Consider the following 25,086-nt stretch of genomic DNA (forward strand, 5'->3'; position numbering starts at 1 on the left):
GGAGAGGGGAAAAGGGGGTTAGTTAGAAATTGGTAAAGGACCACAAAAAATGATTACATTATATAATTTTGAATATACTGGTTATCTGATTTCAGCATCGCATGTTGCACAAAGGTATTGATATTCAATATGGTACCCCACAGAGATGTACAATCAATTATGTTTTGATTAAAAAAATTTTAAAAACAACAGTAAATAAGCCAAGTGTGAGTGGAGTGAAGTGAAGTGAGTAAGGGAAATAATTGTAGATGACGTCATATTCAAATTATATGAGCTGGCCAGTTAGCTCAGTTGAGTAGAGCGTGGGTTACAACACCATGGTCAAGGGTTCAGATCCCCATACCAGCCAGCTGCCAAAAAACAAAAAAAAGAGATGATGGTTACAAAGTCAAATTATAAATCAAGTTAAGATTAGGATTTTACTGAGTAAGAAGAAAAAGAGTGATGTGATAGGACTTACCTTTAAGAGGTTTGCTCTGGTGCTATGAGTAGAATAGAAGGGGAAGGAATGGTAGAAGCAGGAAGACAACACAAGCGAGAAGTGATCGTGGCAGGAGCTAAAGTGAGCAGTAGAGATAAAGAGACATCATCTAGTTATCTAAATTTCTCAGGACTGGAATTGTACCTAATACAAATTATCACAATGGTTAGTCAAGTAGCAGGCACATAGTAAGCCATTTGGTCAAACCTTTATTAAATTAAATTGACAGAATATGGAGTTACATTTTAAGCAAGCCCATATACCTCTTGTCTTTGTGCCTGTTTGGCTATTTAGTAGTATTTCCTTTATTAAACTATTAAAGTAAGATACTTAATGAAAATGCACAAAACTCGGATTATGTGGGCATCGATTCTATGTGTGATATATGTCTATAGATGGATCACTCAGAGTTGGAAACCACTGAGTAGAAAGAACATCAAGCCCACTCAGAGCAGAGAATATCCATGACTTCAGAAAAAGACATGGTGTTTATACAAAATGTTATTTGATTTGCCAGCATTCATTAAGTTCCCTCAGCTACAGAGAAGAGAATAGAAAGTAAGAACAGGGGGAATGAATTGGGAAAAATAAAGACAGGCTGAATCTTGTTTTGCAATCAAGAGAAGCACGTGATGGAAACTCCAATCCTTATTTCCAAATCTTAAATTAACAGTCTTGTCTTGGTGGGTGTCATGTGTTACCTTTAGCAAAATATAGCTTTCAAAAGTAATTTCCCCATATGCCTTTGCAATTAAGTGTAACAAGTTAGTCTCACAGTGGGAACTCCCATGTGCCAGCCCACGCCCTTTTCCTTCACCCTGGCAGGCAGATGCTGGGTTCTTAGGTGTGCGGGGAGTATGAGCATGAAACCAGCAGCTCCTCCCAGCAGGAAGATCTTACCTGCACCTGCTTTCTGCCTTAGGATGACAATCTGATGCCACCTGAAAGCACCAAAGGGATGAATGCTCATCCAGGGTTCAGTTGCCTCCAAAGGCCCCCTTGGACTGGCGTTCCTCTCTTCTTTGCTGAGGTTCCATCTCTCCATGTTTCCTTTGGAATTGCAGGTCCAGACACGTCCATCTGGTTTTCTTCCTCCCTAGACTCCCAAGTAGAGAGTGTTATCTTCTCCTTAATCTGTTGCCTATACCAGAGTCATTTCCACATCAGCATCTCCAGCTCCCCTTCATAGTTGCATAAGAATACTTCTCTGTGTTTTGAATGTTAATGTATTTAAAACAGAACTCATCCAGCTTCCCCCTTTCTGAGTACTACTATTTCCCAGTCATTGAGACTTTAAACTCTTGGCTCATAGTCCTTACTTCCAACCTTTACAGCCTAGATCCAGGTTGCTGCTGTTCCTGTTGATTCATCCACCACAGTGTTTCTTAGAAGCTCACTTTTTCTTTTCCATTTCACAAGTCTCTGTCTTTGCTCAGGCTTCCATTTCTTAATAGCTGAGTAGCTATGGAAACCTTTTCTGGATCTTTCCCTACCCTTGGTGTTTTTTGTGTTCTGCTCCAGACTGTACACAGCTGCTCAGACAGTCTTCCTTGAGACAGTATTTAACAGATTTCATTGATTCTAAGATGCATGGTTTCTCACATTTTTAATATCTCTAAAACCAGAATTCATCTTACAAATAAATGGCTTGTCATCATGTAATTGGCAGTGCCTTTCTTTCTTCGTGGTATGTATACTACTGGAGAAGCCTGCACTGATGATATTTTAGATTCAATAAAGTGCAACATATTATATCATTTATGGGGTATAATGGAAACAGCATGAATTTTGTTAGACTAGGGTTTAATTCCTGGTCTGCAGATTGCCAGTCCTATGACTTTGGGCACGTTGCTTGACCCCTTTGACTCACAGATCACTCCACTGTAAGATGAATGAGGTTAGTGATTATCTTCTAGGGTTGTTATAAGAATTAAACGAGAGAACACAAAGTGCTTGGCACATGGAAGGCACTCAACCAATGTTAATTTTTTTATCTTTCACCTTTTTAATTCTTTATCCTTTTTAATTCTTTCTCCTCATCCAGAACCTGGTGTAATGGAATTATTCATGTGCATTTTTCTTTTGTCTTTCTGAGTACAGTAAAAGATCTTTGCTCTGGTCATTCCAAGGCATTGATCTGTCTCAGGAGTGTTTAGTGTCTGGTACAGAAGGATGTGATACAGGAAGAATATTTAAGAAATATTCATTGTCTCACATGTAAGGAAAAATTATGCACAAAACAAAAACTGGCAGGGCAGGTGTTTTAATCCACTTGTGCTGCTATAACAGAATACCTGAAACTCGGTAGTTTATGAAGAACAGAAATTTTATTATTTTCTCACAGTTCTTGAGGCTGGGAAATCCAAGATGAAGGTGTTGGGAGGTTCAGGGTCTGATGAGAGTCTGGTCTCTGCTTCTAATATGGCACCTTGAATGCTGCATCCTCTGGAGGGGAGGAACAGTGTGTCCTCACGTGGTAGAACGTGGAAAGGCAAAATGGACAAATTCCCGCCATCAAGCCCTTTTCAGAGCAACATTAATTCATTCAAACACCAGTTTGAATTTATGACCTAAACACCTTCCAAAAGGTCCCACCTCCCAACATAGTTGCATTAAAGTTAAGTTTCCAACACATGAATTTTGGGAGATATATTCAGATCATATCATCGGGCTATTAGCTTAAGAGAAGATTTCCCTAAATTCTTTTAATCACTTCTATGGTGTATCAATTAATCATGTAGAACTCCACCCCTGGAAATCTAATATGCAGAGAAAAGGGTCCAGTTTGTTTGTAAGGCGGAGTCAGGCCCTGCCCCATGTGGTCTCTAGGAGAATGGTAGGAGACAGAGAGGGAGGCGTGGTTCAGCAGACTTGCTTCCCCATTTCCTTTCTCTGAGCTTTGCTTCAAAAGAGGGGAAGTGAGTTAGATAAGTGAAAATAAGTGGGTAGTTGGTAACACTGTGGAGAGCTTGCCTCTGCTCTCTACTTAGGACTCTGGGAAGATATTGCCTAATAACAACTCTCCCCCATCAACCCAGGCATGGCCACATCATGGTCATGGCATCAAGACACCATGAGGCATAACCTTCCCAAGCTGCCCTCAGTTACCGTGTCTCTCCTATGCTGAGTTGAGAGCCACTGCTAGCCCCATGGCAGGTAGGGGTGACCACACGAAAAGACTAGGGTGAATAAGCTGGATGGAACATGGACCAGAGGCTTGGAGCTCTTCATTCAAGGCAGGGGAGTTTGACATGGGTCATCTACAGAGCAACACCAAACTGTGACCATGCTGACAGAGCAGGGTCAGCCCACAGTGACGCCTGCCCCAACCCAAGCCATAACTGCCAGCAGTCAGGCAGAGGGTGGGCATCACCTGGGGCCTGTGCCCCAGAGCCCCACTCTTCCCCTCCAGGATATGAGGTGGCCCTAGTGTCATCTTAGGAAAAAGAAACAGGGGAATGGGGAAGCCCAGTCCTTTGAGAAATTCAGCATCTTGATCCAGAAAAGAATAAGCACTAACTAAAGGGTCCATGAAAACATCAGTTTGAACTAAAATTAAACAGCTAATAGAACTAAAAGTTCACTTTATCCTGCTAACCAGGAGATGGAGACTTCGGCAGGAAGTCCAAAGTCGTTTTAGACAAAGGAGTTACATTCTCTGCGCACATCAGAGTTGTAGCTTAAGTTAAATTTGGGAGTCTCGTATTAGTTTGGCCTTAGAGTAACCAGTGAATTGGACAATTTCTTACTCTCACACTGGAGGACCATCGTCAGTTGTGCCTGCCTGCTTTTCTTGCGCTGTTTCTTTCTTCTCTCACCACAGCCCTCCTGCTCCATCAAGCCCAGTCTCCTTCTTTGTGTACATTTTTTTTTCTCCGAACTGCCTGCCTGCTCAGGAATCTCAAAATACATTTTGCCCCTGGAGTTACCAAAATACATCACTGGCTTTATAATGGACAGGACTTGTCATGATGCCCTTGGTGTTCCTCCACATTGTCAACTAATCATCCCTTTTCCATTTTCTGTTAATCCAATGGGTGCTGCTTTCTGCAGTGAAATGCATATCCCTTCGTTGAAGCCCACATCATGTCACTCAGGCCAGAGCTCCAATCTGTTCAGGTCGCTTCACATTTCAGTGCTGTCCATCAGAGCCAGGACAGCCTTACCAAGATGATATTCTCTAAAAGTATTACAAGCACGTTACGTCATCCTTCTCCCCTCCATGTGAGTGAGGCTGTTTACAAAAAGGAGGAAGGAAGGAAGATAAATAGAGATGATGTGAGGCAAGAGGGGAGGGAAGCATTACGTCATAGTTGACCTTCATTGCTCCAGCTTAATTGTAAATTTTGGCTCATCATTTCTGCCACATGGAATGGCTCTTCTGGAATTCTCATGCCTAACTTTCCAAGGCAATGTTATTGTTCTTCCTTTACTTTATATTCATGGACAATCTTCCACCTCATATTTCTCCTAAATATAGAGAGTGACATGATGGTAGCTCCAGAATTTACTGAAGGAGCTATACCTTGCTGAGCATTTATTTCTGCTAAATTGTGGCTGTCTGATTACCACAACAGTGCAAATCCCTCAAAAGGATTAGTCCTTTAATAAATTGTCCCCCGTTTGCAGGTGACATTTAAGTGTCCCAACTGAATATAGTCACTACGAAGCCTTTCTCGAATTCTGAACACACAGTAGCTATTTCTTTTCATCCTCATTTTTGATTTCTTATAGGAGGGAGAGGTAACCTTTTAACTACTCTTTGTACAGTAAAATGATCACTCATTTAAGAGGTCTGCTTTGTCAATAATAAGATATAGTCCCTTGAAAAAGTAACTTAACCTCAGTTTTTTCATCTATAAAGTAAAGCATTTCTTCTACATGATATTTAAGTTTCAGCTCCAAAAACTTATGATGCTGTGACCTTGCCATCTCTACGAGTACATGGGCAGGCCATGTCACATTTCTGTCTTTGCAGCACTATTCTGCACACCAGAAAGGCCCTCCCACTCTTCCTCATACCCTTCAAGTCCAGACTTGTATATTTCCTCTCATTCACATCAGCCCAGATCCCCTGGGGCAAATTAAGCTCCTAAGCTTTATTCATTTTTTCACAGACATTTATGGAGCTTCTACCCTGCACCAGGCAGAGTTGTGAGTACAATTGATACCATAGTGTTAAAAACAAATATAGTCTCTGCCCTCATGGAGTTTACAGTCTCACAGAGCATACAGTCTTAACAGTGACTAGGATGATGTTTGCTGCTGCTGAAATACAGGGTTCTCTGGGCATGAGTGATGGGGAAGAGGAGGCAGAAGGCTTTAGGAAGGCCTGTGGAGTAACTGATGCCTCGGCTGAATCCTGAAGGAAGGATGGAGGGAGATGGCCAGGTTAAAAAAAAAGAACCTTCCAGACAGAGGGAACATATTTACATAGGCAAACTTGAGAGAGAACTTAAACATTATGTAGAACTTACTACCTGCCAGGCGCTTATTCTAAGTGCTGTGTGTATATTAACTTGTTTAATCCTTGCTATGAGACTAGCAGATAAATTCCACCTTCCCCATTTTGTTAGGTAAAGGAAACTTAGACATACAGAAGTAAGTAACAGCTGAAAATCCTGCAGTGAATAAGTGGTAGAGTCAGGATTTGAACCAGGGCTGTTTAGCCCCAGTGTCCATGCTCTTAATCACTGCACCAAACAGCCTCTTACATGCTCACATTTTTGTGTGTATAGGTAATATATGTATATATATATATATATATATATATATGTAAATATACTCATGTGTATGTATAAACATATGTATTTCTTAAATATATACTTATACATGTGCGTGCACCCACATGTGAGAGTGGGGGAGAGAGAGAGAGTGTGTGTGTGTGTGTGTGTGTGTGTGTGTGTGTGTGTGTGTGTGTGTGAACAGTGAGGGAGAATGTGATATGAAATGAGGTAGGTTGGAGAGTTAGACAGTGATCAGATCATGGAGAAGATCATAAATCCAGTCTTGAGTTCTAGATACTATCTTCAGAGTGATAGGAAGCTTATGTGTGGAAGGTGCTCTAAAATAGTGTTAAGAGCACCGGTTCAAATCCCACCTCTGCTACTTGCTACCTGCGGGACTTTTGGCAAGTTACTTCTCTGTGCCTCAGTTTTTCATCCGCAAAACAGTGATAATAGTTCTATCTACTTCCTAAGTTTGTTCAAGGAGTGCACAAGTATTTCTACATAATGTCTGGCTGAGTAAACGGAACTCTTAGCTTCAATGATCAGATTTGCATTTTTAAAAAGATCCCTCTGCCTACAGTGTGGTTAATGGGTTAGAGGGAGCAAGAATGGAAACAGGGAGATAATTTGGGGAGCCATAGGTGTAATAGAGGTACACATATACTTGGAGGGTTACTCAGATACAGTGGTTGCCCAAATACCATTGAACAGAGCCAACTTTGGGTTTTTCCCAAAAGCCCAAGTTTCTTTGTGCATTCTTTGTTGGTGGTCAGGTGGCCTGCCACTGAGGGAAGCTGGTACCCATTTGCAGCCTGGTTGAAGTTCCTTTACACAGAGCTTTCTCAGCTTATGCTCAGCACAGATGCACAGCAGCTTCTGTCTTGCAGCTCCTTCTCTTCCTCCCAAAACTCCTGGTACCTTCTTTCTGTCTCCATGTTCATTAAGCCTTGATAGTCAGAGGTCCTGCCTGGATTCATTGTTTAGTTCTTACTTACCATCACGTTATAATTGTTAGGGCTGTCCAGAGACTAAATCTCTCAAGACACAGGGGTATCATGTCTGAGCATTTAGCTGTCTTCACCAGGCTTTGGTGGAAGCATCATCCAGCCTTCGTATTTTGGACTCTGGGGGTAGCCAGTGTCATACTGGCCTTGATTTAGGACCTGCTTTTCCCAGCACTGCTTATTTTAGTCATGCTCCCATACATCTCTTAGTCATATGTCTCAGACCAAGAGAATAATTGCAGGTGACCTAAACTCAGCATTCACAGTAGTTCAGTAAAAGCGTAGCCATGGATGATGAGAACCTGGAGTTTTTCTTGTGACGCGTGCATCTGGGCCAAATCATTCTAACCAGAGAGAGAATCACCACGTGTATAAACCATAACTCACCATTGGCGAACAGTCTCTGATAAAGCTAGTCCGAATTTTAAGACTCTTCTCTGCTTACCTTATCCTGTGAGATGAACATTCTAGAAATGGGACACAAATACTAAAACAAGTGAATGCTATCTTCACTATGGTATTAACTTTAGAAAGCTACATCTTAGCACAGTAATGTTGTCACTGTTCAAAACTTTCTGAACCTGCTCTGTGTTCTTTTGAATATTTTTAGTGGTGACAGATATTAATCCCTTTAAGAATAGATTTTATTTTTTTGGAAGAGCTAAAGGTCTTTTAAAAGCCATGTCTGACGTATGTAAATGCCAGAAAGGCTGGAGAAATATCATTTTTAATCAAAACAAACTTCCAACTATAAAGTGACAAGATTTTTTTTCAGTGCTGAATGAGATAATTCCTAAAGAGGAAATGTTCTGAGAAATGGCAGAATCATTGGAATGATTTGTAATCATGTTAATAACTTTGAAGAACAAACTTCATTTCAGTACTGGGTTTGTTTAAATAAATCAGTCCTATTATTTCTGTAGTTACATTTCTGCTTTGCACTCAGATAGTGTTCTATGGGGTAGGAAAACTGAAAAAGAAAATATTTTGGAAAACATTTCAATTTATGTTTTTTTCCAAAGGAATAATAGTGTGAGGTCATTATGAATTTAGATTTGGTTGTCTTTTTTTATATAAATTCGTTTCTTAATGTTGCTTTATTTTTACGTAATCTTGATATTTAAATGATTGCATCTGGTTTTAAGGGGTAAGATTTGTTAGGTCTTTATCTGCTGGTGTTTTTTTTTCAGACTAATTCAGCACATTATAATAAGCATGATAGATTAGCTTCCCTAAGAACATTTTAAAACAAGTGAGATGGTTTTAAGTAAAAAAAAGATAAAATCAAATTACTTTCCTGAGCTTTTATATGTAAATGATGACATAAGAAAAGACACATAAAATGTGCTGTCAACAAGTTAGTATTCCAATAAGTAGCAAATTAGATTCCAGTGTCTGCTGTGCCTGGACATTAGGCTAAAAGCTAAACTTAATTTTTTTAAGTATATAATAAATCTTGTCTTGTTGAGCACTTTAGGTTCCAAGTGTTTTTTGCCAGTTATTGATCATGCAAGATATATGGCATATGTTTGCCCCAAATGGTATTTTTTTATTGCATAAGTTGAATGTTTCATTTATTTATTTCTTCCCTGTCTGTACAGTTGCTTGATTTTATCTTTTTTTCATCATTTTCTGCCTGTAAAGACATATGGGAAAGTACAGTTTAAGGGAGAAAAGCTGGGGGCAGAAGAATATTTAAACAAATCTAGTGATGTAAGATGACATGGGGTTATGAAGGCCCGGATAGGGGCACTGGAGGCCAAACTATAAGAAATAACATATGCAGAAATGACTACAAAGGGCTCCCCCAGATGGCAAATAAATCATGTATAATACTTTGGCTTCTAAAATAAATAAAATGAAAGGACATAAATAAATAAAATCTCTGTTTTGACATTTTATTAGCCTGGTCAGTTGGTCCACACGTAGTTAGATCTTACTGTTTAGTTCTTAATATACCAGGTGCTTGAATTAAACATATACTGTTTTTACAGTCAACTACATTATGAGCAGAGGATAGAAGACCTGCAGAAAATTACAATACGAATAGATGTACAAAATATCATTTTCAAACAGCTCTATGGAGATATAATCCAATTCACATACCATAAAATGTACTTTTTAAAGTATATGACTCAGTGGTATTTAGTATATTCACAGCTGTGTAATAATTAGGAAAATCAATCTTAGAACATTTTCATTACCTCAAAAAGAGACCCTGTGCCCTTTAGCCATCAGTCCACAATTGCCTCATTGCCTTCCCCTCTAGCCCTAAGCAACTACTAATCTACTTTCTGTCTTTATGGATTTGCCTATTCTGGACATTTCATATAAATAGAATCATATAATATGTGGTCCTTTCTGAGTGGCTTATTTCAGTTAGCATGATGTTTATAAGATTTATCCATGTTGTATGTAGCATGTACCAGTATTTCATAACATTACTTGTTATTACTGGATAGTATTCCACTGTATGAATATAACACATTTTATTTTTCCATTGATCACTTGATGGACATTTGTGTTGTTCCCACTTTGGGACTATTATAAATAATGCTGCTGTGAACATTCATGTACAAGTTTATATGTGGACTTACATTTTCATTTCTCTGGGGTATACCTAGGAGTAGAATTGCTGGGTCATGTGGTAACTCTGTCTTTAATCATTTGAAGAACTGCCAGACTGTTTGCAAGTGATTGAACCATTTTATATTCCCATCAGCAATGTATGAGGATTCTAATTTTTCCATATCCTTCCCAACATTGCTTATTATCAGTCTTTTTGACAATAGCCACCCTAGTGGATAAAAAATATCATTATAGTTTTGATTTGTATTTCCCTGATAACTAATAACATTGAGCATCTTTTCATGTTTATTGGAAATTTGTATATTTTAAAAATTGAAGTGTAGTTAATTGTACATATCTGTGGAGTACAGAGTTAAATATCAATGTTGTATATTCAACATTATACAATGTAATCATTTTTCATGGCCCCTTACCAATTCCTCCCTCCTCTTCCCCCTTTTCCACCTAGGGGAAGCTTAGTTCTGTTTTCTCCTTTTGAAAGTCCACCATATTATTATGATTGTTGTATCTTTCTTTCTTTTTTCACTTATTTGTCTGTATTTTTTAGCTCTCATTTATGACTGAGAACATGCAGTATTTCTTTCTGTGCCTGCCTTATTTCATTTAATATAATTTTCTCTAAATTCGTCCATATTGCTGCAAATGGCAGCATTTCATTCTTTTTTATGGCAGAGTACTATTCCATTGTGTAAATATACTGCATTTTCCTTATCTGGCCATCCTATGATGGACATTTAGTTTGGTTCCAACTCTTGGCTATTGTAAATACAGCTGCAGCAAACATGGGGGTGCAGGTATCCCTTTGACATGATACTTTTGATTCTGTGATGAAATGTCTACTCAGATCTTTTGCCCATTTTTGAGTTATTTGGAGTTTTTTATTATTATTAAGTTGTAGGTATTACTTATATATTGCAATTAAAATCCCAAATATATGACTTACAAATATTTTCTTCTATCCTGTGTTTATTGTTTTTGCTTTGCTTTCTTGATAGTATCCTTTGAAGCAAATTTTTTTTTAATTTTGAGGAAGTCCAATTTATTTTTTCATTAGTCACTTCTACTTTTAATGTCATGTCTAAGAAACCATTGTCAAATCCAAAGTCACAATGATTTGCTCCTATGTTTTCTTCTGAGAGTTTTATCTCAAATTTTGGTCTGTTACCTATTTTGAGTTAATTACTTTATGGGGTGTGAGGTAGGGACTAAATTTTATTTTTTTGCACATGGATATCCAGTTGTCCCAATATCATTTGTTGAAAAAACTATGCATTCCTCATTGAGTTGTTTTGGCACCCTTGTTGAAAATCAGTTGACCATAAGTGTGAGGATTTATTTCTGGATTTTCAGTTGTATTCCATTGACTGATATGTCTATCCTTATGCCAGCACCACACTATCTTATTGTAGCTTTTAGTAAGTTTGAAATCTGGAATTGTGAGTCCTCCAACTTGATCTTTTTTTACAAGATTGTTTTGGCTATTCTGTGTCCCTTGGATTTTCATATGAATTTTAGGATCAGCTTGTCAGCTTCTGCAAATAAGCCATCTGTTTTTGTAGTCATTGTGCTGAATCTGTAGATTAATTCAGGGAGTATTGTCATCTTAATATTGAATCTCTCAATCCATGAACACATTTCCATTTATTTAAATGTTCTTTAATTTCTTTCAACAATGTTTTGTAGTTTTCAGAGCATAAATTTTGTATTTCTTTTGTTAAATTTATTCTTAAGATTTTTATTCTTTCTGATGCTCTTTTAAGGGGAGTTGATTTTTAATTTCATTTTGATTGTTCATTGCTAGAGTATAAAAATATAGGTTTTTAAAATATTATCTTGTATCCTACAACCTTGCTCAATTCATTTATCAGTTCTAACAGGTTTTTTTGAATGGAATTCTTAGGATCTTAATACACAAAATCATGTCATGTATGAATAAAGAGAGTTCTACTTTTTTTTTTTCCATTCTGGGTGCATTTTATTTCTTTTTCTCACCTCATTACCCTAGCTAGAACCTCTAGTATAGTGTTGAACAGAAGTGGTAAGAGTGGACATCCTTCTCTTGTTACTAATCTTAGGTGGGGAAGCTTTCAGTCTTTCTCCATTAAGTATGATGTTAGCTGTGGGTTTTTCATAAGTGCCCTTTATCGAGTTGAGGAAGTTTGTTTCTATCCCTAATTTCTTAAGTGTTTTTATCATGAAAGGGTGTTGAATTTCATCAATTTTTCCTGTGCCTATTGAGATGATCATGTGTTTTTTGTTCTTTATGCTGTTAATATAGTATTACATTAGTTGATTTTCTGATGCTAAACCAAACTTGCATTCTTAGGATAAATCCCACTTGGTTGTGTTGTATATTCCTTTTTATGCTTCTGGATTAAGTTTCTAGTACTTTGTTGAGGATGTTTATTTTTACTCATAAGTATTGTTGATCTATAGTTTTCTTAAGATGTTTTTGTCTGGTTTTGGTACCAAGTTCGTACTGGTCTCATAGAATAAGTTGGGAAGTGATCCCTCATCTTCTAATTTTTGGAAGAGTTTGTGAAGAATTGGTATTAATTCTTCTTTAAATGTTCCTTAGAAATCACCAGTACATCCATCTGGGCCTGGGCTTTTCCTTTGGATAAGATTGTTTCTTTAAAAATTACTATCTAACTCTTTACTTATTAAAGATATCTTCACAGTGTCTATTTCATCTTGAGTAAGTTTTTCTAAATTGTGTGCCTTTAGGAATTTGTCCATTTCATCTAAATTAATCCTATTCATTGTCATACAGTTGTTCATAGTACTCTCTTAAATCCTTATTATTTCTGTAAGTTTGTTAGTAATATCCTTTTTTTTTTTTACTCCTGATTTTAGTAATTTGAGTCTTCTCTCTTTATTTTCATTGTCATCCAGTTAAAGTTTTGCCAATTTTGTTGATCTTTTCAAAGAACCAATTTTTGGTTTAATTGATTTTTCTCTATTGTTTTTCTATTCTCTGTTTCATTAATTTCCATTTTAATCTATTATTTCCTTCCTTCTTCCAGCTTTAGCTTGCTCTTGCTTGCTGTTCCTTTTTTAGTGTTGTCACATTTGGGGATCTTGGGTGATCCTAGCTGATCAGCTTCCCCAGATGCAACTGCTCCCAGTAGGTCTGATTTACATAGAAGGTGAGTCTTAGACACCATCTAATGCTCAAGCAGTTTATTGTGTGAGCACTTTGATGAGATGGAAAGTGGGAGTGAGCCAGTGGCATGGGCCAGGTACAGTCAGGGGGTCAGATGTTCAATTGACCAACAGGGTCTCCATCTGGAGACCTTTCTCAGTTTTGGGGGATTCTTCTCCCTTTCTTATACTTGTATTTGGTCTGGGTCATTTAGCAGTATTTGTTCCTAAAGGAAGTTTAAGCTATTCTTTTTTTAAAAAAAGGAATTTATTTTTTAATTGAAACATATTGATTGTACGTTTTTATGGGATACAGAGGTATATTTCAATACATATATATCATGTGTGAAGGTCAAATCAGGGTAGTTAGCATATTTATCATCACAAAAAAATTATCATTTCTTTGTGATGAGAACATTTGAGCTCCTCTTTTCTAGTCATTTGAGAACATACAGTAAATTATTGCTAATTATATGCCTAGCACTACTGTACATCACTAGGACTTATTTTTTCTGTCTGGCTGTAATTTTGTGCCCATTAACCAACCTCTCCCTATCCTTCCTCCCCCCTCCCCTAGTGACCACAGTACTACTCCTACTTCTAAAAGTTCAGCTTATTTTTTTAGCTCCCATATATGTGTGAGAACATGTGGTAGTTTTCTTTCTGTGCCTGAATTATTTCACTTAGCATAATGTCTTCCAGGCTCAACTATGTTGCCACAAATGACCGATTTTTATTCTTTTTCTTGGCTGAGTAGCATTCCATTGTGTATGTATACCACATTTTTCTTTCTTTATTCATTTGTGGGTTAATGCCTAGGCTTATTCTGGCTATTCCTAAATAGTGTTGCATTAAACACAGGGGTGCAAATATCTCTGATATGCTAATTTTTTTTCCTTTGGATAAATACCCAGCAGTGGGATTGCTGGATCATTTGGTAGTTCTATTTTTAGTTTTTTGAGAAACCTCCATACAGTTTTCAAAATGGCTGTACTGATTTAAAGTCCTACCAACAGTGTATAAGTTCCCTTTTCTCCACATCCCTGCCATCATTTGTTATTGTTAGACTTTTTGATAATAGCCATTCTAACAGGGGTGAGATGATATCTCAACATGGTTTTGATTTGCATTTTCCTGATGATTAGTGATGTAGAGCATTTTTTCATATATATGTTGGCAATTTGTATGTCTTGTTTTGAGAAATGTCTATTCAGGTAAGTTGCCCATTCTTTAATAGGATTGTTTGCTTTTTCCTGTAGAGTTGTTTAAGTCCTTTGTCAGATTTTAATCCCTTATCAGATGATTGGTTTACAAATATTTTCTCCCATTCTGCTGGTTGCCTCTTCACTCTATTGATTTTTTTCTTTTGATGTGCAGAAGCCTTTTACTTTGATGTAATCCCACTTGTCTATTTTTGCTTTGTTGCTTGTGCTTTAGAACTCTTCTCCATAGAATTTTTGACCAGACAAATGTCTTGGGGTGTTTCCCCTAGGTTTTCTTCTAGTAGTTTTTTAGTTTCTTTAATGCATTTTGAATTGAGTTTGGTATAAGCTGGGAGATAGGGGCCTAGTTTTACTTTCTTCTGCATATGGATGTTCAGTTTTCCCAGCACCATTTATTGAAGAGGCTGTCCTTTTTCCAATGTATGTTCTTGGTGCCTTTGTGAAGATTAATTGTAGAAACACAGATTTATTTCTGGGTTTCTATTCTGTTCCATTGGTCCATGTGTCTGTTTTTATACCAGTACCATGCTGTTTTGACTATATAGCTTTGTAGTATTTGCTGAAGACAGGTAATGTGATGCCATCACCTTTGTTCTTTTTGCTCAGGATTGCTTTAACTATTTAAAGTCTTCTGTGATTCCATGCGAATTTTAGGATTGTTCTTTATATTTCAGTGAAAAATGTCATTGGTATTTTGATAGGGATTGCATTGAATCTGTAGATTACTTTGGGTGGTATGGTCATTTTGACAATATTAATTCTTCTAATCCATGAATATGAAATGTTTCATTTTTGTGTGTTCTCTTTAACTCCTTTCGTAAGTGTTTTGTAGTTTGCACTGTAGTATTTTATAGTTTTCACCTCCTTGGTTAAATTTATTCTTAGTTTTTTTGGGTTTTTTTTTTTTTTTTTTGGTAGCTATTGTAAATATGCTTGCTCTCAATTTCTTTTTCAGCTATTTTGTTGTTGATGTATAGAAACCCTACTGTTTTTGTGTATTGGTTTTGTATCCTACTACAACTTTACTGAATTTGTTTATCAGTTCCAAGAGTGTTTTGGTGGAGTCTTCAGGTTTCTCTATAAGTAAGATTATGTAGGCTGCAGGCAGGGACAATTTGACTTCCTCTTTTCCAATTTGGATGCTCTTTACTTGTTTCTCTTGCCTAGTTGCTCTGGCTAGGACTTCCAGTAATATGTTGAATAAGAGTGGTGAGAATGGGCATCCTTGTCTTGTTCCTGTTCTTAGAGGAAAAGCTTTCAACTTTTCCCTGTTCAGGATGATGTTAGCTGTGGGTTTGTCATATGTGACCTTTATTGTATTGAGGTATTTTTCTTCTATACCTAATTCGTTGAGAGTTTTTATCATAAAGGAATGTTGAATTTTATCAAATGCTTTTTCTTCTAAGAGTAAGCTTTGTTTTAAGGTTCATGGAAGTTTTGTCTGTGCTGAGATGATCTTGTTCTATAGCAACCAGGGATTTTAGGTTCCGTTGTCATAAAGACCCAGTAATTCCCAGGCCAGGTTGCATCATACTGCTGAGTGACACATAGTGTAGAACTTGTGAGATGTTTGAGTAGGCCTTGTATTAATCTTATACCTGTGATGTATCTCTTATAGTATACTACAGGTGTCTTAAAGTGGAAAGTTAGGTTATTGATTTGGGATCTTTCTTCATTTTTCATGTAGGTGTTTACAGCTGTAAATTTCTCTCTCAGTACTGTTTTAACTGAGTACCATATGCTTTGGTATGTTGTGTTTTCAATTACATTCATCTCAAAGTTGTTTTTTTTTTAATTTCCCTTGTGTTTTTTCCTTGACTCATTGGTTGTTTAGGAGTGTGTTAGTTTCCACAAATTTGTGAATTTCCCAAATTTCTATCTAACTTTATTCTATCATGTTCAGAGAACATGCTTTGTATGATTTAAATCTATTTAAGTTTATTGAGGCTTGTTTTATAATCTAATATATGTTTTATATGTACTTGAGAATATATATTCTGTTGTTGTTGGGTAGATCATTCCATTTATATATGTTAGGTTTAGTTGTTTTATAGTATTGCACAAATCTTCTAGTTTTTTGTTCATTTTATTCCTGATTATTCCTTCCTTTATTGAATATGGGATATTCAGGTGTTCAACTATTCATAGTTGAATTGTCTGTTTCTCTCTTCATTCCTGACAGATTGCTCTTAGCGTATTTGGGGGATCTGTTGTTACTTGCATATTCATTTATAATTGTTATAATGGATTGACCCTTTAATTATTATAAAATATCCCTCTTTATCTCTAGTTACATTTTATGTTTTAAAATATATTTTGTCTGATATTAGTATAGCCACACTCTAGCTTTCTTATGGTTGCTGTTTGCATATCTTTTTCCGTCTTTTTACTTTCAACCTGTTTATATAAGTAAATCTAAAATAGTTTCCTGTAGATAGCATTTAGTTGGATCTTTTTCTTATCCGGTGTGACAATCTCTGCCTTTGATTGTATTCACACTTAACGAGACTATTGATATAGATGGATTTACATCTACCATTTTACTTTTTTTCTATATGTCTCATTTCTTTTGTGTTCCTCTATTCTTCCTTTACAACTTTGTTTTGTAAGTGAATATTTTCTAGTGTAACATTTTAATTCCACTAATGACGTTTCACTCAATATTTTTGAGTTATTTTCTTAGTAGTTGTTTTAGGGCATATACATCTTAATTTATCAGAATCTACCTATGATTTATACTAACTTAATGCCAGTGAGCTATAGAAATATTACTCCTGTATAGCTGTATCCCCTTTTCCCCCTTTTTGTGCTATTATTGTGATGCATGTTACATCTGTATAGGTTACAAATCCAAAGACATGTTGTTATAATTATTTTATATAATTGCATGTCTTTTGAAAAAGCTCAAAGAAGAGCAAGTATATATTTATAGCTTTTGTCACAGTAACCTTTATATCTACCATTTATTTTCTCTTCATTTTTTTAAATAAGACCTTCCTCAACTACATCCAAACAATGTCAGCCACAAAGATGGAGACAAGGCTCTGTGTGTGGTTTTTAGATTGTGCATGGCACACTGCAGTGTATTTGCATGTATATTTTGACAATTTATTGGCAGATGACCAAAAATGCCTTGTTCTAATGATTTTAGTATGTTATAACAGTTTTCTACTAGCTGGAAGTGAAGTGTCTAGAAGAAGAGGTACTCTTCTAAATCATACAAAAGTAGAATATGATCCCTAGCGGCAGCCCCTTGAAGATCTGGAACTAAGAGGCTGTGTGGTGCTCTGGCCTCAACCCAATCAAAAGAGAAACAGCAAAAAAAAAGTACATTTGATTCCGATGCCTCCCCTTAAACAAGCGTACACCTCTTTAACATTTAACTCGCCTCAGCCATCCAGTTTTCCCAGCACATCGCCATATGGCCTGCTCCATGGGTAAGCCACAGAGGTTAGGAAGTAGAACCTGCCTTGATTTTAGCTCTTCTTCTGTGCCAGAAGCACGGATCAAAAAAGTGGTAAATGGGGCAAGAGGTCCTACCACACTTGGGCACTGACCATGACATGGTGATCTCACACATGGGTAAAGCCCAGGCTCTGAGCAACTAGTCGAGCCATCCTTTCTCTTCCCACACTCACCAGCTTATTTTTCTTAACCCATTATTCAACCAAGGCTGTGATTGTTCTTCTCAGACAGGAGGCCAGAGCAGCGTATCAAAAGGATTCTGCTCCCACTGAGGAGAGACTTCTTTCTCAGCACTTTCCACAGCTCTTTGTGCGTCTTCCCAAGGATGGTGAGGTGGAGAAGTGCAGCTTTTGTAATCTAAAACATCAGAAATAGGACCTAATGCGGCAAGATACTAACTCACTAAAAGGCATTCTATGGCATCAAAAGTATCCAGAAAGGTTCTTAACAGATGAGCTATAAATGTTATTTCTTTATCTCTCCATTTTGCTGGAAGCATGACACCTTGCAAGTTGTAGGCTGTTCATTATTTATCAAATTAGATTATTTTGTATCCCTATTCTTTTATTACTATTTTATTTTTGTGCTCTCCTGAAGGTCAGTAATTTACAGTTCTGTCCAATGGAGCTTCTTATCTCCACTGTCCAACATGAGAGCCAGTAGTCACATGGACCTATTGAGTATTTGAGGAACTGAATTTTTAAATTTTCGTTCATTTATATTTAATTTTAAATAGCCTCAGCTAGAGGCGCTCAGATTGGATAGTGATGTTATCATGTCAGACATCCCCCTTCTTAATACTGTGTGATTAAAAATTGTAAGGTAGATTAAAGGCAAGAGCCCCAAAATCAATGCTGATATTTTCATGTATGATAAAACTCATGGGACAGGCCGTAGGAATTTTTTTTGAAGAAGTCGACATATATCTTCTATCAGCCTTCTGAAAACTCAAATACAGATAGACAAAGATCTGGTACAAACACACCCGTGTTGGGGACCACAGCCAAGAAACAGGAAGCGCAGAGAGTCCCTGGAATCTGCTTAGTCCACAAAGGAGGCCCCGGACTCTGCACTTTCACTTCACTGAACTCCCCGCGAACAGTAAGCAGGAAGGGGAAAGGTTTTTGTTTCTGCTTGTGGAAAACAAGGAAAGGAAAAGAAGAAATCTTCAAAGCAACCATTGGAAGCATTTACTTTATGCAGATAGTTGAGTAGAGGAAGTGAAACCCACGCTGCTCTCTATAACACTTTTCAAAGAGTGTACTTGTAAAAGTTTTACAGACTCACACAATCTTCCCTAGTAGTCTTTGAAGTGGGGAGACGGAGAATCCTATTATCCTAACTTCTCAGTAGAGCATACCTTTCATTGTTTTCCAGGACAGCTTCTTCAGATATATATGGATGAAAGCCAAACAGCTTACAGATAAAACCGACAAAAACAAAATATCTGTTCCCATGCGATAAAGTATGATAACAACAGGTTTTTTGTTTTTGTTTTTTAAAAAAAATATATAGAGATGTTTAACTTCAGATCAGTATATGCTAATACCCATTATGGTTTTCCCTTCCCATATTACAACATGCAGTAACATTATACACTGTGATGTAATTATCTCAAATAATGTGGTACCCTTACCCCAGCTGCTTTCAAACATTTTTTTTTAATCCTCCTACCATTTCAGTATAATGAAAGCCTGCGCTCCAAAGTCTCTGATATTAAATATTTCATTTTTTCTGGGCCCGTGTCAAGAGTATAATCAGAAACCAAATAAGAATTTATAATGTTCATTCCCAACCCATCATGGAATAAAAAATCTCTCTTTAATGGATCATAAACATTATTTTCCCTCTCTAAGGGAAAACATGCTGCAAAGAGAAAAGTTAAAAATCACATTAGCTATGTGCTCGCTTCGGCAGCACATATACTAAGTCACATTAGCTAGACATTGTAAATTAAGAACAAAGCCCACAGGTAAATTTAGTTTTCCCACAGGTACATTAACGCTGCCTTGTGCATTTGTTCCCAGGTCATAGACCTGTACTGGGGCATTGATGAAGATGAATGGGACAGCCCAGAACTCCAGAAGACCCGGATGAAGCTGCTGGAGGATTGCTTGAAAACTTCTGCAGGTCCATGTTTTGTTGTGGGTATAAAAAAACTAATGCTTTATATTAAATTGTAGATGAATGTGAGAAATCTTGTTGATTTGTGATTCTTTAAGGGGATTTTAAAGTTGAGGGGGAAAATTTCTTTTTATATGTATTTATAATTTTTAAACTATCTCTTTGCCCTCAACGTGCAAGAACAAAAACTTCTCCAGCTTTTCATAAGAAGTGCTGCAAAATAATGGTGGATAATTTGAAATAGTAATCAAAGGAATGACCTGGGTTTGACAACAATTTCTACAACACCTTGTGATCAGCAGTAAGGATTACTGTTTCGGTCCTACAATTAATTAGCCTAGTTTTTCTTGTCCTAATGTATAATGTATTCTATCACAGTGTTTTTATTTCTTAACTTTAGAATTTCTGGCATTTTTTTTTAATACAGTGAATGAAACACTGTTAAAGTAGACCCAATATACTATGTCAAATCTGCCAACAGGAAATGGTACCTTGTGAAAAAGTTTGTTTCTACAATGATTTTCAGCTAGATGCTCATTATAAACTACAAATCAACAGAGATTTTTCAAGTGGAACATTATTATTCATCATTATTTTTTCTTGTTTAAAATTTTATTTTATTTTTAATTGACACATAATAATTGTACATATTTATGGGGTACAGTGTGAAATTTTGCTGTGCTGCTCCCTGCCCCCCAGTGCCCAGGTGACAGCTGTATTCTGCCATTCTGGGGTTCTTGCTGCCATTGTACCTGGCCTCACAGAGTCTGGGATACTGCTGAGTCTCACCACCCCAGTGTCTAGAGTCATTGCTATGCAGTGCCACATCCCAGGGGACCTGAGAGATCATCATTATTTTGTAAAGAATACCCACTCCTCTGTGTAAGCAAAGTGGTAGTAAGATAAGAAGGTCATTCTATGGGAGGTTATTGGGCAAAATGACTGTCTTAATTTAGCGTAAGAAAGAGCCTCAAAAATTCAGGAATGAGAGAAACATTCTCCTCTTTTTATAATGCTTAGATTGTCAGACCTAAACTAACTAAAATTAGTCATGGCGTTAATTCCAATTATTTGCTGGTAAGAGAAGGAGTAATTTAAAGACTTTACAAGTTTGTGCACATTCTGAGAGTAAAGGTTAACTGATAGAAAATCAGTAACAACTTCATTGAGCGTAAACAAATCATTTATCCCTCCTTCTGCTTCCCTGTTAGATGTTTAAACTCAGGGGCAACCAGGATGAAGTCCTGCAGATAGAGCTAGGTTTATTCACCCCAATGATTGTAAATCACACAAGGCTCATCTCACTGCTTACAGGAAAAAGTGTGTCTCTACAGCCTTTCGTGTTGTAACTATGGTAACGACAGGCATGCATGTGTCAGTTTTGCGCTCCAATTTCCTTGCCCAGTGCTCCCTTGTGATATTTCTAGAAGTCGTGATGACCCCTGTGGGATGCAAATCTTGGCATATTACTTCCCCTAATGTTAGAGTCTTTGGCAAGAAAATTCACCATTGCTGAATGAAAAACTGCTTTTATATCTTCAAAGTTTCACAGATATTAACCTTTATGTTAGACACAAATAAATTTAAGACCAGAGGAAGCTTTCATTTTAAGTATCCAGGGAATTGAGGCCCAAAGGGAACATGGACTTAAATATTGTGTATTTGCTTGGCTCTTTTTAACATCATTTCCCAAAAGTTGATATCTTGGATATGGCCTGAAGTCCTTCTGACATGCAGGCTGTGCTGCTAATCCTGGACACGTTTGTATACATGTTTTTGGTCACAAAGAGGACAGGGTACTAGAGTTAGGGTACCTGGTCACATGTCTGGTCCTGCTCTCAGAAGATTAACTTGTGAGACATATTCTAAAGAATACGTCATCTCTGCCGAGGAAGACAGCATTTGTATACACATGTAGAAGGAGGCAAGTACAGTGGGAAGAGCCCAGCATTTTCATTTTAAAACCTGAGTGTGAGCCCTGGTTCTGACAGGTCAAGTCAGTACCTTATCACATCCATAAAGATGGAAAAATAGTAAGAGTGAACCAAAAGTAAATTTTCAGTTACTGCAAAGTTTTGTCGTGGGGACCAAATGTGATAGTGTCTGTATGAGTTTTTTGTGAACTGTGAAAGGCTACAAAACCATTCGTTATTAAACTGTGATTGAAGTTATCTTCCAATGAGAATAAATGAGAATAAATGATTGAAGTTATCTTCCAATGAGTCTGGACATTTATGCGATATTGGAAATTTTCCCCTTTAAAAATGTTGATGATAGTCTAAATGTAAAAAGTATTAAGATTTGATTCGGTCATAAATTAAAGGGTTTTAATTCATTCTTAGCTCTACATTAATAAATTTTGTAAAATGTATATAGAATATATTACTTTGCTAGATATGAATTTGCTAGAATTCACTGAATAAAGCCTTTACCTGTTCCCAAGGAGGGATTTTGACCACAGCTGCAGTTAACAGGAAGACAGCTCACAGTTGAGACCAAATTCACCATCTGCCTCACTTTTTTTTTCTTACCTAAGAATATATTAAATTAATCAGATACTTAAAGGTAGAAAATAGATTATATAAAATAATAAATGTAATGCATTTATAATAAAAAATGCATATTAACTAAATTGATTTTTTCAGAAAGAGAGCTGAGAATAATAGATGAAATGCCTTGATGGGAAGAAGTTCTAAAATAAAAACCTATATTGTAGAATATAAATATTTAAGCACCATTCTCTCTTTCTATACTTTTGGATTTTTTGGTTTTTTTTTTTTTTTTTCATTTCTTTAACTTATCAGTATACAATGTAGTTGATTTTCATGTTCCTTTATCCATTCCTACTTTTCCTCCCTCGCCTTTGCAAGGTTTAGAAAGTTCATCAAAATCTTCTCCACCCACCTGTCCCATCCCCTAGTCCATAAACACCCCTTTTGAAGAAAGCAGAGTCCGTGTAACGCTATCTGTGTCATCCTTATCCTTCTTCATAGTGTGTACTTATGGGAAGTGAGGTTTTTCTTCTTGTCCTACCCCCATGTTTGGAGTACCACAAAAGAATTTCTTCTGGAGTTGGAGCATTGACCCTGGACCCTGAGTGAAGGCCTGCCTCTTGGCAGAAGCTGATAAAAGCTGCCGACCCATGCTCTGCTTTCTTGAAGAACTGGAGTTTGAAAAGCTTTCTTACAGCACTGGGGGATCTGCCCCCAAGTGTGTGGCAGTCCTGGAGGATGCAGATAGCATCTCACTGTAGTCCCCCATTGCTTAGTGTGGATGGTGTGCAAATGTACTGAGGGAGAAGCATTGGCAGGCCAGCCTCGGAGAGCCACACCAGGCACCAGGCACCAATAAGGGAAGCCATCAGTTACCACTGATGGACACAGATGAGAAGAGATCCCGTGACCTCGCATTCAGAGGGACATTCCCATGTCTTAGAATCAGGACAAAGGGAATGCTGCCTGAAATATGCTTTGTCAACACCCTGAACTCTCAGAGAGCCAAAGCCCATATAGCATCCTCATTGGGGCTACCAGATCACATGCATAGAAACAGACATAATTTGTCCACGTTGGAGAAACATGTAGCAGAGACCTAACAAATGGGACTACTGCCATTGTTCTTATCTGAGTGTAAGCAGACGTCAAAGCAGACTTCCACCTCCCCTTTCCCCCAGCACACTCGCTGTCATCAGTGGCACAGATGGCAGGGACAGAGAGCAGGCCATGCTCTTGACAGCCACAGGCAGCTCCTGGCAGCTGCCCTAAGACCAAGATGCACAACGTGGGAAGAAAGAAGCGTAGAGATCTATTTTGAACTGGGCTTTATCTTAAACCAGAAATATGTGTATGACAAGTTAAGGGACTGGGCTGTGAAATCTATTGTTATTCAGGAAGTTTAAGTTTTTCCACTAGGCAGAAGAGTCAAGACAAGACAAGCAAAGTCAGGAGCTGTTACTGGTAAAAACTAAACCATTCCGTATCTGTAAATCACTTGAGTGACACTACTCACATTTATAGCATGTAGATCAGTTCTTTATCACCCATCTCCCTACTCTTCTTGAGAGTCAAATTATTTCTCCTTGACAGTTTAGTTTCTTACTTTAAATAATTTTCAGTGATGTTGGGGGGGAGGGGGGAGGGAGAAGGGAGGGAGGTTTTGGTGATGGGGAGCATTAATCAGCTACAATGTATATCGACAAAATAAAATTTAAAAAAAAAAAATAAAAAAAAAAAAAATAAATAAAAAAAAATAAAAAAAAATAAAAAAAAATAAAAAAAAAATAATTTTCAGTGAAAACCATACAGTGAGAGTTCTTAAATTAGTGGAAAGAAAGAATTACAGTGTTTTTTAAGCAGTTTAGCTTTGGGAAATATTTTATACACACTACAATATGATTAATTTATCATTTTATGTGCGCTGAACAAAATACACACACGAAAAATTTTAGAAAGTTCTTAATCTTAGTTTGTACTTTAACTAAAAGTATATGGTTTTTTGTATGATTTAGTTCTCACTTTTATAATTACAGTTTTACTAACTAAAATTTATTTTAAAATGAGAAAATAGTCATTGATTTGAACTGAAAAGTCATCTAAATCGAACAATCTAGTTTTTTGAACATTCTTTCTTATAAAATTAAAATTAATCTAAAATCTCAGATTTTCCAGGTATGTTTTCCTTATATAATCAACAAGGACTTTTTACTTACAAAATTATGCTTGTTCAGTTGAAATCAACAACTTAATCATAGTTCTGAAATAAGTTCCACTTAAGTTCAAATAATGAGTTACTTGACTACCACCACAGAAATTTTAGAGTGGGCAAAAATCAAAAACTAGCTTTCTTAATAATATTTAGCTCTTTTTCTGGTAGAAGCCAAGAGAAAGCCACTTAATTAGCTATTGCTAATATATAAGTATTCCATAGTAAACTTTTACTAATATATAAGCTGTTTACAGAGTTTAAGCGACTGTTTCACAGTTGATGTAAAACAGCATATTTTTGTGTGGTAAGAATTATGGAGGAAAGTAAGTGAACAAGAGAGCACTCAATGTCTTTATAGTTTAATTGGTAAGAAAAATGTTTACTTAAAGCTATAGTCCCAAGGATTTCTTGTGAGTAGAACAGCAACAAATTTTTAAAAAAGAATGTAAAATATAAACATCCTATTTTTAAAATTTTAAACGAGAGAGAAGAGCTGTGGAGACAAAGATGATTAGAGACACTTGATTACCAGAGAGGAGAGTCCTTTCTTGGTGAGCTGGCATTACAGAGAGAGGCACCCCAAAAGCACTGAGAATTTTCCCCATGAGATATTTACTAAACAT

The 25,086-nt window shown here is 36.8% G+C and overlaps 1 protein-coding gene across 1 annotated transcript in view; it reads left to right on the forward strand.

The window, feature by feature from the left end:
• NWD2 (NACHT and WD repeat domain containing 2) overlaps positions 1–25,086 on the forward strand; it is a 187,205-nt gene that overhangs the window by 86,770 nt on the left and 75,349 nt on the right. Inside the window, exon 3 of the mRNA XM_063107329.1 lies at positions 19,663–19,779. Within this exon, the coding sequence (XP_062963399.1) occupies positions 19,663–19,779 (117 nt within the window). The remainder of the gene's footprint in view (positions 1–19,662; positions 19,780–25,086) is intronic.

Source organism: Cynocephalus volans, chromosome 9, assembly GCF_027409185.1.
Source record: "Cynocephalus volans isolate mCynVol1 chromosome 9, mCynVol1.pri, whole genome shotgun sequence".
In the NCBI taxonomy this organism is placed as follows: Eukaryota; Metazoa; Chordata; class Mammalia; order Dermoptera; family Cynocephalidae; genus Cynocephalus; species Cynocephalus volans.